The sequence below is a fragment of the Pochonia chlamydosporia genome (genome assembly GCF_001653235.2).
Source record: "Pochonia chlamydosporia 170 chromosome Unknown PCv3seq00011, whole genome shotgun sequence".
NCBI lineage: Eukaryota > Fungi > Ascomycota > Sordariomycetes > Hypocreales > Clavicipitaceae > Pochonia > Pochonia chlamydosporia.
In genome coordinates, this window is record NW_019154046.1 from 545,695 (window position 1) to 561,728 (window position 16,034).

At 48.7% G+C, this 16,034-nt stretch overlaps 3 protein-coding genes across 3 annotated transcripts; all 3 read right to left on the reverse strand.

Annotated features, from left to right (window-relative positions):
- Nucleotides 1–578: 578 nt before the first annotated feature.
- Nucleotides 579–1,562, reverse strand: VFPPC_14780 (Pfs, NACHT and ankyrin domain-containing protein; the record flags this gene model as incomplete). The annotated part of the gene is made up of 1 exon (XM_018292548.1): nucleotides 579–1,562. One exon carries the CDS (start codon nucleotides 1,560–1,562, stop codon nucleotides 579–581), a length of 984 nt encoding a protein of 327 aa, XP_018137505.1.
- Nucleotides 1,563–3,900: 2,338 nt separating this feature from the next.
- Nucleotides 3,901–4,476, reverse strand: VFPPC_10538 (hypothetical protein; the record flags this gene model as incomplete). Its single annotated transcript, XM_018288889.1, has 1 exon — nucleotides 3,901–4,476. One exon carries the CDS (start codon nucleotides 4,474–4,476, stop codon nucleotides 3,901–3,903), a length of 576 nt encoding a protein of 191 aa, XP_018137506.1.
- Nucleotides 4,477–8,107: 3,631 nt separating this feature from the next.
- VFPPC_10540 (kinesin light chain) lies at nucleotides 8,108–14,600 on the reverse strand (the record flags this gene model as incomplete). Its single annotated transcript, XM_018288890.1, has 2 exons — nucleotides 8,108–10,281; nucleotides 13,532–14,600. 2 exons carry the CDS (start codon nucleotides 14,598–14,600, stop codon nucleotides 8,108–8,110), a joined length of 3,243 nt encoding a protein of 1,080 aa, XP_018137507.1.
- Between the last annotated feature and the right edge of the window lie 1,434 nt (nucleotides 14,601–16,034).

Here is a 16,034-nt window from a genome sequence, read left to right on the forward strand (position 1 = left end):
ATCCCCCTCGAGACTCTTTTCGGCAAATACGGAGCACAAGTCCAGAGAGCGTACGCTGGCAAGGCCGAAGCCGAAGGCTAAAACGAGGGGAAGACGTAGCATAGTGAAGGGCTTAAAACTGATGAAAAGGAGGAAACAACTGACGTATTGGCCACCTGACTTATCAACGAAACATCTTTTTGTGCTTGTACCTTGCGACTTGCGTGCTACTTGAATTTGGAGTCACAGAGAACCGTAGGTGTGTGTTTCACAGTTGTAAGCAATTGTCGCTCCTCAATTGCACAATACAGACGTCGATGAACTAGGGAAGAGTCAAACTGATCAAGTAGAGGAGAGCAGCATCAATAATGGGCACTTTTTGGAAGGGTCTGGCAGGAAATTGTCACCTTTATGGCGTGCGTTCTCACTTCAGCTTCGAAGAAGTCGAATTACGCCTGCACTCTCCCATAGGTTTGTTTTTACGCTTTCGGTAAGGCCATCTGGTATAGATAGTGCTATAGAAGGTGGCTAACGACTTTGGAATAAGACCGCGAAAGTAGACGCTGGAAACGGACTGGCGACTTTATCATATAAGCACCTTACTTACTGCAGATTTCACTGGCCAATTTCTCTTGAGATGCCTGGCCAACAGGTACATAGCTAAGTAGTTCTTTTGCATACGATGCCGCGGCTAGGGCAGCATATCCTTGCCATTGCTTGTTCTTATGTGAATCGGCATAGTCGCATATCCCGCGGACGACGATACAAGGGAAATCCATCATTAGACCGGCCGCCTCCATTTCGAAGCAAAGTGCTCCAGTCTCACGACGAAGGAGTTCTCTGGTTGTTCCGTGTTTTATCACTGCATTTCCCGACGCAATGATGCCATAGAATACTTGTGGTTCAGGTTCTTCGCGAGCGTCTCTTTTCTCTTCCCACTCTGGCAGACAAGCCTCGCACATTGCTTTAGCCGTAGGATGGTCGTACTCAATCTTGAATAGGCGGTCTGTGGGCGCATTAGGTCTACCAAAACTTTGCCGTGTCCGCGCAGTTCTTTGAGTTGCCTTTTCAATATATTCCGGATAGCTCGGGTCATCGGTTAACACAGACGCTCTCATATTTGCAACTGCAGTCAACAGAGATCGCGGTGGGCTATTTAATGAGCCAATCCGCTGGAATTCGCCGCCTTCGACAACTTTTCCCATGTCATATTGAAACACCCCACCGCAGGTGCCTTCCGGGTAGCTCACCACGATGTCTCCCAGTCGTACATCACAGTTGGCAGACGGAATCCCTCCTCCGATGCCGACCATCAGCCCGATGCGCAACGACCGAGAAAATGTTCGCATCATGTTAATCGCCACTGCCGTGGCTGATGTGGTGCCATATTGTCCGCCGGGAAGGCCAGCAATCACGACATAGTGTCTGCCGACCCGACCTAAGGTGTATGAGTTCGTATCTGTGCTGTCTTGCTCATCCAGGATGCCGAAGTTTTCATCGAGCATCTGCTTGGCTGCGGCGACCTCAATAGGCAAGGCACATATCCAACCGATCTGGTACGCATCGAGTGCTGGAGGGGCCATGATGCTTTAGCTCCCAGGTCGACATAGACATACCACTGCAGCCGGGTGCTTGTCCTCTCAAACTTTCAGTTTCTGGTCAACGACAAGCAATAAGCATGAGAATTTTTCAGAAATGATGCAATGTCTTCCGCTGGGAGGCAATCTAGGGGCGTGGAATGAGCAAGAAACTGACCGTGATCGCCGTATGATTTATGACGAGACCAACAAGGCTTTCTTCAGCCATCACAAACGTATTGCAACATGACTTGTTGGATTAAGCCCCCCATGTAACAAGAAGGCAGCCAATGACCGCCCGAATGTCTCCCGGTGAGGGGAGGGGAGGAGGCACGGCAGCGAGGGTGTGGTGGTTGCCCGCCTTAGCAGTAATGGAATCTGCCTTCCCATCAGCCGATCGTTCCCATGGTGGCATTGAGGCATTTTAGTGTTCAGTGACAGTATTCAGAAGTCAAGCCGCGATAGCAGATGTAACTCACTCACCTCCGGCCACAATCTTTGGTAGGCACTCCGTCGCAGCTATGCTATGCTGTGCGATGAGGTGTTAGCATTTAGATAACACTGGCTCTCCATTCCGCCTCACCTGGAGCACCATGACAGAGAATGAAAAAAGCTGGTAGCGACAATGTTAGCTTCGAAGGTCCGTTTTCTTCAAAACGAAGAGCGTGGGATGGATACGGAATTTTACTCCAGTCCAAGTCGCCTCCGTTTGGGGACCACTCGCGTCTCAATATTGATGCAAAATTGGATGGCCGCGACTTTGTTGGCCGTGATTGCTTCACTGCCGAATAAAGTCCAACAGTCGCCAAACAGGCAGCCACGGGCCAGGACTAGTGTTGAGCGGCGGCCCGTCGCGTCCCTTATTGTCACAACACCCCTAGCATTCTTCTTGGTTGATTGGCCACTGCGGTTTGAACAAGGCTGCCCCAGACATAGCCAGGTACAGCCCAGGTCTTCATTGGGAATATGTTTTAGCCTGGCCTGCCGCATGTGGTTGGGTGGCGCGATGGTCCTGAGGGCGGCCCCTACAGAGGCGCCCCCTGTCTCTAATTGCGCGCCCTGTAGTAGTACCTCGACTTGCTCGCAACTTCCATACATACCGATGTACTGCGTTTCCAGGTAATACTAGCCCCGAGGAATTGAGCCAAAGGATTCAAGCGTCCACTCAATAGCATGGCATTGGCGCATGTGTAAATTGCAAGAATTTGGGAGTAATACTATGTGCAGTATTGCGAAGATCGTCACATTTGGGCTTGTACTATTTAATCATTGCCAACTCAATGACGAAGTTTGTGCTCCGCCTCTCTGCTAAAGGGAGCGGTTGCGATTTCCCAAGCCTAGGCTCTCTGGGCGGGCTATAGTCTCGCTTATGGAGACTTCACCGTTATCGCGTCACAGGTCTTAAATAAGGTTCGCGAAGGCATTTACAGGAAGCACCAGATTGGATTACTCTACCGTCAGACAGATACTTAATGATTCGGAGACCCAAAGCCAACCTTTGCGACCGATCAAAACCAAGGGTTCATTTCCCGCCGCGATTCTGTAGCGCGACTTGATGAAAGAGACAGCTACGGAAAGCACAAATCTGTAAAGCCAACATGGGGTGGACCTAGTAGGAAATGGGAGCAGAAAATGGCGTTGGAATCCATGTCTGTCCCACTAAACATGGGTTTATAAACACGTCATACCGTGTTCCTAGTTGAACAAGGATAGCACTTGGCTGGAGCTGATTATGGCTGCTTGGTCGACTGGCCTGTCGGATCAAAGCTGAACTGTCGTGCGTGCATTGGCCTACCGTGGATTTGCGTCTACATTCGGGGTTTGGAAACCAGCGCCACCTCCACAGGTTCCAAATCGGAAGCGCCTTTTGCTATACGTTAGTTAATTCTGCAGTTTGTGTAGTAATATGTTTTTATTTGTCTGCGGTTGTAGAATAGTGAATGGTGTCTCACAGCTACTACATTTGTACTGGAAAATAATTCTCTTGGCAGTATTCACAATACACATTATAGAAATGCCAGGTGTGTCTACCACACCACACTGATTCTCAGTAGCCAGCAGGAGTGTATGTATTAAATCTTGGCAGATTTACGGCAAAGTGGATTTCGTTGGTGGGTTTGTTGGACTCACTATGATGCCTAATGGCGCCATAACTGGCCATCGACTTCGAATCCACATCCAGCTGACCCTGAATGTGGGACTATCTGCGCAGCCATGTTTGGACAACCAGCAGGGGTGAGTGTGATTTTACTGCAGCTTAGTTTAGCGTGCACACACAACGCTCAGGGGTTTTCCTAGGATCCCCACAAAGCAACAAGGATTGTCTGTTCTACCCACACACCCTTCAACTTGGTGGTAGAAAACAACTCAAAGAATGGTTAGGATAGAGCATTGCGTTCACATATAAGGTTCGTACTCCTTCAAGAGGTTCCAAGACCCTTCTTTCTTCTTTTGATCCTTGGGCTATGTAGCTATAGTTCAGGAGAGCCGCTCGATAGGTGATTATGTCACCTTGAGTTGCAAAGCCGTGCGAGGTGAATTTGTCACCTTGTGTACGGAGCGGAGACCTCTCCCAGGTTGCTCGATAGGTGAATTTTCGCCTTGAGTTGGTAAAGCCGTGCGAGGTGAATTTGTCACCTTGTGTACGGAGCGACAGTACTTCACGCGAGTGGGCCCCTCGTCTGAATTGCAAAGCTACAACTGTGCAAGTGCACGGAGCGTCAGTGGTGAATTTAGTCACCTGGATGCAAAACCTCATCAGTGGTGAATTTGGTCGCCTAGATATAGCCAAACTCGTTCGAGGTAAATTTGTCACCTTTTCCTTGGGAGGGGTTAAATTTTGGGCGGAAGGTATAGGGTAGGCTACATTATGCGCCAAGCTGTCATATATTCTTCTTTTTTTGACAGTATGTTCATCCATAAATTGGCTGGTGTGAGCCAGCAGTAATGATCGTCCAGAAATGGCATTCAGATTGTGATCTGGCAGGTGGGGCAAATGTGGAAGAGTGCTAGAGACCCATGTCAAAGCAGAAAGCTACCATGCATGGATCCACAAGCCCAGGATATTCTCAACTGAAGCATACTGTCGATGAAAAGATGTGAGAGACTATCTGAAAGGTGTTCCCACACACTGAAGCAGGTTACGGCTTCCCAAATGCACCCCGGTTTGTATTTACCCCCTCTCAGTTCGTAGAACTTTCACACCATATATAGTGCGGGCGGTGTGTGTAGCAAGCAGCCTTCAAGTGACACGGAGCAGGGATGACATGGAATTTCATGACATCGGGTAGGTAATAGCTGCTATCTGGGCAGACTTCCACGTTGCCGCCGACCAGCCCCTCTGCTAATGGATCAAGTGGTTCCTGAAGGCAACGGACCATGACATTTCTGCTCAGAGGAGCATTGGGACGCCGTGCTGGGGCCATGCCTCATCGTTTTTTGCCTTCACCTCCCACCTTGTATGTGAAAATGGGGAGTTCATTTTTCGAGACGCGGCTAAAAGGTGCAGCACCAGTCTTCTTATTACACAAATAGATTATGCATTGTTACTGTAGTGGCATGATTCGTGAGGAGTTTACTCTATAACTATTCTTTTGGATACCACTACTTCGCGGGCTCCTCTTTTACTCCGTGAGGTTTTTCATAACCCTGACATATTTCTTCATATCTATTGAGGCCGACTTGTGCCATTCATCTACATTGTGAGGGCTGGACAGGTTTGGTGGGAGCATGTCGACTCTTAAAGTGTTGACACGGATTGGGGGGGCTTAGAATCGAAGGTCAAGTATTTTTTGGTACGTATATGTCCTTAGGTTTAACGTTGTGCTGTCAAGTCTGCCGATTTATGTATCCAGCAGGGTTTCAGCTGGAGATTGTGGAACTTGGCAAAATCTGGGTGACCAAAGTAGGCAATCGGCTAAAAGGGGCAGGCTATTTAATGCATAGCCAGGTGAGTGGGATGATATGCTTTGCACTTCCCAAGTCATCTCCCTCGGGGGTTACTCCAGGATCCGAGTTGAACCAGCTTGTGAGCCTCGTCCGCGGTATCGGCCGGCATTCTAATTCGTTTTTAGAATTTGAAAACGAAATTGAAGATACTGACTGCCTAGACACAACAACCCCTCCGGCATTGGATGCGTACCAAATTGGCTGGATATGTGACCCAACGAGTCGCCGCGGCCAAGTTGATGCTCTGTGAGACTTTCGGAGTGCTCGAGAAGCAAGACAGCGCAGATACTAATTATACACTAAAACGCAAAGCTATTTGCGTCTTGTCCACTCCGCCAAGTCCGACGAGTGCCTTCTTATGGCTTCGATCCTTACCGAAGAACTTCTCCTTATGTGCGAACAGGGCAAGCTTGTTGGCGGGCAAAGAAGAGTCTCTGGATATGAGCGACAGGGAGGGAGTGTGAGCGAACCGGGGGTAATCCTGTACGCATATGGAAACCTGCGTGTAGCGCAAAACCATGAGACTTTCAATCCTGGAGCGACGAAAAGTGCCTTTGTGTACCCGAATATGGTACAGTACTGGTATGTGCTACAATACCCTGAGATGAGGGTAGTGGATACTGTAACATCCTTTAAGTTCCTATTAAATGTGTTTGATCCATAATTGACTGTACAATCAGGAGTATAAAGGCTGCCCTCCAGCTTGATGGTGCGCAGACATTTGAGACGGGAGACGGCACTAATACTGTCCTTTCGTCTGAGAATGGATCCGCCCTCGGTCAGTAAACGGGATACAACAAATGACAACTTTTCTAGGGCAATTTTCCGTCTGCTGAAAAGATGTGACCAAATTGGCCGTCGCTATGATGCAGATGTTTACTTACTCGTGCGTCGGAAACAAGATCGTTACGACTATAGATCCACGGATGACTCGTCATTTCCACTCTCTTCTCACGACTTGGTGAGTGCCACATATCCTTGGAGCCTGATACCCTGAGCTCATGCTCCAACCCAAAGGAGAAATTTTACCCGCCAGCAACCACTAAGACCGCGTTGGAGGATGACAACAAGGCCGTGGTTCAGAAAGCTGGAGGCTTGGAGATTTACAGTGAAGATGAGACTCAGTCGCGCGAAGTTGTTCCTTAGATTCAAATAGTTGAATTTGACAAGTATGTAACTAAGGTGTGTATCTTATCAGCGGAGATGTACGAAGCAAAATGCGTATCTTTTGCTCACTGTTGTCTCATACCAACCATACCACATGTATTTGCGTAACATTTTGATAAGCCTCTTAAGATGCCGGGCGGATTCGCTTTTTGTACTCAACCCGGTCTCGCTTGAATAAGTGATATACTTCGGCCTAAGCTAGTGGCTAAGGACTAGGGTCGTTCAATAGATCATGGATACCCAAGAGGATCTGCTTCACGGTAATAGCGGCCTTCCTCGCTTCGGCCTCGTTGAGCATCGAAAGGCAGGCGGTGCCGGAAGGGTAGACATCAGGATGGAACAACGGGGGCATAAATTTGCCTAACCATTGGTATTAGTTCTCATATCATTATAGGACGTATTTGAATTGGGCTCCACAGCTTACATTTGGGGGGCCTAGCCGGATATTCTGTGGGCGAACGGTGTCAATTGAAACCATGCTGGAGGTGAAAGTTGGTGTTACAAACCCTCTGGAAACGCAACGGCCAGCTTAAACAAACCGCCTTTGCAGATCGTCTTCTCCTTACCAGGAATGCCACATTCCCAGCTCTTCAAGTCCACCACACCCTCCTTAGTCCGCGCTGGCTTGACTTAGAAACGGAACGGGTGGTCGCGCCGCCACTGCTTTCTACGGGTCCTCGGTTAGCTGCGAAACTCTCGCCACGTAAAACTGCGCATACCCACCTTTCTTCTTGTAATCGGCTCTGATACAGAGCCATGGCTAGAGTTCGAAAGAACTAAGGTATGCTGAGATCCTTCGCTGGAGAAGGTATCGTCGTATTGGCCTGCGGTTTTAATTTACCGCCTCCATTGGTGGCGGTGTTGGTGGCGGTGCCGCAACTTTGTTCGCCATCAGAGTCTCTCCCTACTTCTACCGTCACACCCACAACCACTTGAACCATATTATTAATATACCTTCACCATTATCGTCAAGGCCATTATCTTCCATAACTTTCAGGTCCTTTCGGTTGTTGTCGTTTGCCTTAATCATCATCAGTCCTACACGTTGCACCTCATCATTGACGTGCTTTTATATCACCAACTACGCCTGTCGCACTAGGACTATGGACGGTTCTCCCTATCCGAGTTATGGTTTCCACGGGACCTCTGCGGCATTGCGGATTGGCCGACCGGTACCAGGATACTGGAAGCATTGCAAGATACTGATGTTGGGTACGCACATGAATGGCGTAGCGCTAAATGAACTCAGAAAGTCATGACACCATTTCAGAAGGATTAAGATGGATTAGCGGAATATTCCTCGCGGCGGTGTCCATAAGCTCGAAAATCCTGCGTACCGAGTGTCCAGCAAGTATAACGGTGTTCCCGCCACCAATAGATCTCAAAGGCCATGAGCAACTCTCTTACCCCTTTCGAAGACAACAATTACTATCTTCTTATACACGATGCTCCTTTCCCAACACCTTCACTCTCAGTGCCACCCTCTCTCGATGCATCTTCTCTGCCTCCACGTACTTTCCCTGCCTGCTTAGTGCCTGTGCCAGATTGTTCATGCTCACTAACGTATCTGGGTGCTCCTTTCCTAACACCGTCACTCTGAGTGCCAGCGTCTCTCGATGCATCTTCTCTGCCTCCACATACTTTCCCTGATCGCTTAGTGCCTGTGCCAGATTATTCATGATCGCCAGCGTAGCTAGATGCTCCTTTCCCGACACCTTCACGATCAGCACCAGCGTCTCTCGATGCATCTTCTCTGCCTCCACGTGCTTTCCCTGGTTGCCTAGAGCAAGGGCCAGATTGTTCATGCACCTCAGCGTATCTAGGTGCTCCTTTCCTGACACCTTCACTCTAAGTACCAGCATCTCTCGATACATCTTCTCTGCCTCCATGTACTTTCCCTGATCGCTTAGTGCCTGTGCCAGATTATTCATGATTGTGAGTGTAGCTGGATGCTCCTTTCCTGACACCGTCACTCTGAGTGCCAGCGTCTCTCGATACATCTTCTCTGCCTCCACGTACTTTCCCTGGTTGCTCAGTGCCTGTGCCAGATTATTCATGAGGGTCAGCGTGTCTGGATGCTCCTTTCCTAACACCTTCACGCTTAGTACTAGCGTCTCTCGATGCATCTTCTCTGCCTCCACGTACTTTCCCTGGTTACCTAGAGCAAGGGCCAGATTGTTCATGCTTACTAACGTATCTGGATGCTCCTTTCCCCACACCTTCACGCTTAGTACTAGCGTCTCTCGATGTATCTTCTCTGCCTCCACGTACTTTCCCTGGTTGCTGAGGGCCTGTGCCAGGTGGTCCATGCTTGTCAGCGTGTTCGGGTGCTCCTTTCCTAACACCTCGACTAGTTGTGGAAGAAGCTGTCGCAGAGTATGTTCCGCAGCTTTGTAATGTCCTAGTGCTCGCTCACAATACTCTACTCGACTCAGCAGCAACATCCTAGCATTGGCATTGTAAATTTCAGGTAGACCTGCAACATGTATAGCATGGGGCAGATATGCTGTCCAAATCTCTCTTTTGATGTGATTGCCGTAAGGGACAACATTTACCAGGCGCGCCAATACTTTCTCCGCCCTCATGTTCCACAGACTATGCTCTCTCAACCAATTTCGAGTTGCTAGACGCACAAGTCGATGCATATCAAACGTTCTTTCTTGATACTGCTGCTCTCCTCCCGCCTGCTTTTCTCGACGTTCGGTAACAAAGGCATACGCATCTAACATTCCAATCGCCTCTACAGCCTCCAATTCACTACCCCCAGGCAACAGCAGCGAAGCAGGAATATTCTCGCCAGTTGTGCATGCCATAAAGTATAAATACTCTGCAGCAAGCGCATTTTGACTTTGGATATGCCCGAATGATATATACCATGTTGTTGCTACTGGATTCTTCGTATTTTGGTGTCTGCCCTGGTCGTGAAACTCTTTACTCAGCAGATCAATGGCATCTTTCTCTCTGTCCCTGTAAATGGACGTATAGTCTGAGAGGGTGCTGTTGGCTTTGTTGATAAACGCAGCTGCCTGAACGATAGCTAGGGCCAGGAAGGCGAGCATTTTGAGAAACAAGTCAACGACCTTTTCATCCTCGAGCTGGTGCTGATGCTTTGGGAGTAGGCGCGTCCTCAATAATTCCTTAGCTTCTACTTCGCTCAACTCACCCAGCTCTATAACGTTATTCCCAGCCAGATCGATTGCAGCTGCTCGAGTACGGGTGGTAAAGACGATGGAGCCTTTTCGACTGTGCGGGAGGTAGTCAATCAACGGATCCGCAGCGGTGTTCACTTCACGCGAGTCGAAAAGGATGGTAACATCGTCGGCGTTGTCAACGATCATTAACCATCCTCCAAACCTTTCGTCACTCAATTTTTCCCTGACGAGTCGTTTCACATCAACCTTGCCATCCGCAATTCCCGGTATACGCAAGAGCGTCCCTATCTCTCGGTATGCCTGCTCAAAGGTTTCTCGGCTAACCACTGGTACCCAGAAGATGGCGCGGGCTGGCAGCTGCTCTCTCGCACGATAAACCGACTCGAGTGCAAGAGCCGACTTTCCACAGCCGCCAAGGCCATATATCGCAAGTCGCTGGGAGTCAGTTGAGAGGGCGACTGATACATGGGCGCCCGGGCGCCCATTTATCCTTGGGCGCCTGGGCGCGCAACTGACTAATCACCGCTCAGGGTGCTTTCTTATTGGCGCATCTAACACGCGCCTTGCAGGCGCCATACAAGTAAACATCTCCAATTACGGATCAGAAATGGCCGAGGATACTTTCATGGAAGATGCCCTTCCGCGCGAAGGCATTTACGAATCACGCGAGGCTCTTCTCGAGGACATTAATTCCTGGGCGAAACCCCGTGGCTATGCATTTACAACTGGAAAGTCCACTAAGACTCCAAGTGGGCGAGTTAAAGTTGTCTACGCATGTGACAGAAACAAAAAACCACCTGGCTCATCTGAGGGACGAGTACGCCGTACTTCAAGTCGAAGAACGGGCTGTAAGTTCTCGGTTCTAGCTAAGCAATCGCTAGATGGAAGTACATGGGTTCTAACCCATCGACCAGATGCAGAATGCGCTAGGCACAACCATCCACCAAGCGCGGACCCATCTGCCCACCCTGCACATCGAAGATTTGAAGAACAAGATGCTATGACTGTGTCGAAACTTGCGATATCAGGCACTGCTCCGCGAGAAATAGGAAGCTACCTTCACAAACATTCTGACACCCTCGCGACGCAGCGAGATATATACAATCGGATCGCGGCAACAAGGAGAAATCTGCGTGAAGGCCAGAGTAGCATCCAGGCATTAGTTGACCAATTACAAAGAGAAGGCTTCTCGTGCCGAGTTCGACTGGACCCAGACAATCGATTAACGGCTATCTTCTTTGCTCATCCCGATTCCATTGCATATCTTCAGTGCAATCCAGACGTGTTGCTTCTTGACTGCACTTATAAGACAAACAAACATCACATGCCACTACTTGACATGGTTGGGGTTGACTCCTGTCAACGATCCTTCTGCATAGCATTTGCCTTTCTTTTGGGTGAAACTGAGGAGGACTATTCGTGGGCATTGGAAAACCTTAGGTCCCTCTATCAGCGCGATCTTCCCTCTGTTATATTGACAGACAGGTGCCTTGCGGCAATGAATGCTGCCGCAATTTGGTTTTCTGCGTCTAAACCCCTGCTTTGCTTATGGCATGTGAACAAGGCGGTACTTCAATACTGCCGGCCATTTTTTGTATCGAAGGGTGGTCAAGCAACAAACGAGGCAGAGGAAGAGGCATGGAATGTATTCTACGCTTCTTGGCATTTAATTGTGGCTTCCCCAAACGAGAAAATATTTAAAGAGCGCTTGGCGAAGTTTGAGCAGCAGTATGGCGATAAGCATCCCGAGTCGGTGGGATATATCAGAATGTATTGGCTTGACCCGTACAAGGAGATGATTGTTAAAGCATGGGTGGATAAACACTTGCACTTTGGCAACGTGGCCACCTCAAGGCAGGTGCAATGTGGAGTTTAGCGCTGGATAGAAACTAATGTGTATTCTTTAGGGCTGAAGGTATCCATTCATTGATTAAGTCGTACATCAAGATGTCCACGTTTGACCTCTTTGACGTGTGGCAGGCGATAAAGCATGCTATTACAAACCAGCTGAAAGAACTAAAACACCTACAAGCATCTCAGCAGCTACGCATTCCTCTAGATGTCTCGGGAGTATTATTTGAGGCCGTTCGAGGTTGGGTTTCCTGGCAAGCTCTGCGCAAAGTGCAAGACCAGCGGCAACTACTCCAAAAGCCACCTAGAGCTACTTGTAGCCAGACTTTTACGGCTTCGCAGGGTCTGCCATGTTCCCATACACTACAGCAGCTAGAAGAACAGAGTTGGAGTCTCTCTCTTGAGCATTTCCATCCACATTGGCATTTGAAACGTGATGTCGCTCAGCCGCGGCCGATTTTGGAACCAGAGCAACGGATAAACCAAGTAAAACCGAAACTCACTCAGCCAGTAACAAGCACACGCCGCGAGCCGTGTGGTTTCGAGCGAATTGAGGAAGGACAAAGAGCTCCTAGTAAATGTAGCAGATGCCACACGCTTGGTCATATAATGACCTCAAGAGCGTGCCCCCTAAGGTTTAAAGGGTTAGCACCGCAAATCGCTCAGGCGCCGGAGCCTAAGGCAAAGCTTTCCACTGGCACAAATCCTACAGTGACTCCAAATGCTGTTTTAGTTGATCTTACTGCATGCGATTCGGCAGCAGGGCATGCGACTCCTTCAATTGCTAGGGATACATCGCCTTCTAAAACTCACCAGGGCTTGCTTTCAGTCGTACCGACGTTATTGGTATCTTCACCTCCCGTGCTGGATATGTCAACTGCTTCTGACTATCCCATGATGGCTTCTAACCCGAAGCAGCCTTTACCAACGTCTACGGACAAGGAAGCGCTCCAGAAGGAGCCTTTAATTCGTCAAGCACCTGCGCAACCCCGGCAGCAATACGATTCTCCAGAGGCCATTTATGCGCGATATATCTCCGCAAGAAGTACATGGTATGAGGCGCAACCTGCTGGCAGCATCAGAACCAATCAGCAATATCGGAAGGCCATGGGGCTTCCACAAAGATATAATAGGCAAAGTTATAACTGGTGCCTAGACTACAAACAAATGTCCAAGCGGTGCATCAATACAGCGGGGTCTAGGGAATGGACGAGAGAGGAGATGATGGCGTATTTAGATTGGAGCAAGGCGGAAGACGAACGCATTGAGGCTGTAGTAACAAAAGAGCTGCATAATAGCCCCTTAGCGGGGAAGAGGAGAGGGATGAAAGACATATGGAGAAGCGTAGAAAGGGATAGTAAAGAGCAGCAGGAGTTACACTCAAGGGCGAGTGAGGTAGGCGAGTGTATAGTGGTAAAGCCATAAGTACATCAGCCAAAAAAAAAATTAATATTGTAGCGCAGTACTATACTAGCTAGGTTGTACAATTTGTGGTTAGTTGCTTTTGTCGTTAAAGTTAATTTAGGTATGTTATTCAACGACATCCAGTGCCATCTGCAAGGCGCGTGTTAGATGCGCCAATGAGAAAGCACCCTGAGCGGTGATTAGTCAGTTGCGCGCCCAGGCGCGCAACTGAAATGTATCAGTCGCCAGTTGAGAGGATATGATGACTAAGTTGAGCGAGCTGGTCAACTCGCCCAGCAAACGATGGGGTCCTTGCAAATGGGACCAGCCACGGGGCTGCTTCAAATTAGTGGATTGCATTGAAACATGAATATATTGACAATATGACATTTATTCGATTATATCGAATTTTTGTATGCAACAATCTCGGTTTTAGTTAAATCATTCACTAACCTTCGATTTCCATTGTTTCAACTGTACCAGGTTGAATCCTGCTGAGCAGCTCTCTGGTGAACACGGCCGCATTTCCAGCCGCATGGGACCTCCAAACGTCGTTCTTATGAGAATCTGCATAGTCTGAGATGCCACGAATGACTAAACATCTTCTGTTGACATCGACCCCCGCCGCTTCCATCTCAACACAAAGCGCCCCATCACATTTCGCGCTTATCCTATCTCTCTCTTCGCCATTCTGGACGACTGCATTGCCGGTAGCGATTCTCCCTAGATGAAAGACGAACTTATTTTTGTCATTTGTAGTTCGTTGGGGACGCTGGACGAGCTCGTTTTGATCGCATGCCGCGCAGTTAGATCCGTATTTTCCGACGTGGCAATACGCAGCCTTGAAAAGCCTATCTTGGTCAAAGCCGGGTTGGGTGAATTCGTCGAAATCTCGCAATCGTGCAAGTTGATCATGGAATCTGGTGCGGCGCAACTTATGGTCTGACACGAGAATGCTCAGAGCGTTCGTGAGTCTCCAGTCTGGGTTCTGCATGGTCCCTACCACCTCGAACTGCCCGTTGATTTTCGACTTGCCCCTGTCATGATAGATACAAGCAGGCTTTCCGTCACCAGGCCATCCGACGACCACGTCTCCAAGGTGAATGTCGTCGAGAGGATTCCCAGAGACGTGTGGACGGGGAATCCCACCTCCAATCCCAACAAGGACTGCCATTCTGATGTTGGGAAAGGTCTTAAACATGGATCCCGTCAAGCGTCCCGCATTGACGTTGCCCGTCTCTCCCTGGGGACAAGCGGCAACGACGACGGCATGGCCATTGATCGTGCCGCAGATATAAGTGTTCTCGTCGTAGTATGTATTGTATGGCGGTGTGGGATACTCCTCATCCAACATCAACCGAGCGGGCAGTAATTCGATGTCCGCCACAGGGCACACCCACGCAATGTGGTAGTCATTGCAGCTGAGTTGCTTAAACTCGTTTCCATAGCGATCGTGGAGACGAGCTGTACCTGTGTGATCCTTTAAGTTGTCTGAACTATCTTCCTTCAGCTGCGTCTCCATGCTTATCATATAGCCTTACAAGCTAAGAGCGAAGAAAAGCTGGCCGCAAGTAACCTCAGCGCCTTGATCAATTAGCACTTTGACAATAGGTTCATAGCCATTCCCAGGGGCCCATGAGAGCGGTGATCAGCCCTACTTATTATCTTTTGAGTCGATCTTAGTGCTCCTGTTTAGTGCACCTTTTACGACAGCTTCACAGCCATTTATCGCGGCCTACGAGAGCGGTGTTTGGCCGTACTTTGCTATCCGATTGAGTCCCAATTTCTTCTCCTTCACATAGCAGGGCAAGCAAGAGAACTCTTCCAATTTCTAAGGTGGGGCTGCCAGTGGCTGAAGATATGCAGACAGCCTCATATTGCCACCCTAACCGTGACGTGTTCCAATCATGCAGCTTCAATTACTGGCGATACAGCGAGGCGTCTTCTCAATAGGTCACCAGGTCAAGAGCCTCGAAGTTTGCCTAACGCGGAAAGCACGCCACATAGAGCCACAATGTGATATTTAGTGGTCCAAGCAACCAGTCTAAATCAATCGTCATGCTATCTGGAGGGCTCACTCTCGATTGATTATCCTAGCATGTTCTCAATACATCATTTATACGAACTGATACTTATGTTCTGAATTTCATCTCCGACGAGTAGATCGCAATGTCTTTGCTTCAACCAAGGCGGAGCTTAAGCGAACAATTCTCCACTTGACATTGAGCCAAGGCTAATTACGGAGGCCGATGTATGTTGTCGATTAACTTCGCGCAGGCCCAGAGCCACGAACAAAGCATACCCTGTCCAAGTAGGGCCTACAGTCGATCATTTGAGAACTCATTTCTCATGTGGCTTGGCTAACATCATTTAACCCTCTTGATTCACATAACTCTGAGGAGACACCCAGTGGGGCTCACGGCTAGTTCCGTTATACACTAACGTACTCCATATGCGAGCGGCGCACCCAAGCGAGCGGCGCACTACAAATCCAATACAAATCATCATTTCCACCTCCTTGCAAAAACCGCCAATTCCAGATAAAAATCGACGACACTTTGGGTCTAGATTAACTGTGTTATAATAGTACTTCACTATTTTTCTGAAATTTTCTGAAATTCTTTTCCAGCTGCAATTTAGAAACTTCGTTATAAGATAGTTATTCTTATAACCGAAATTTAGAAATATCTCTCCAAATAAAAATACGTAAAATCCCAGAATATTCTGATATCGCTACTGCATAGAGGTTAATGCATAGTTAAAAATATCATCGACTTTTATCCAGCAATGGTGGTTTTTGCAAGGGTGTTAAAATGGTGGTTTGTATGGGATTTGTAGTGCGCCGCTCGCTTGGGTGCGCCGCTCGCATATGGAGTACGTTAGCTGGTGGAGACATCACAAAGACTTGTTGGAGGGGGGAAGGGCTAAGTTGCAGACAATGGTTCGGTTAACTCGT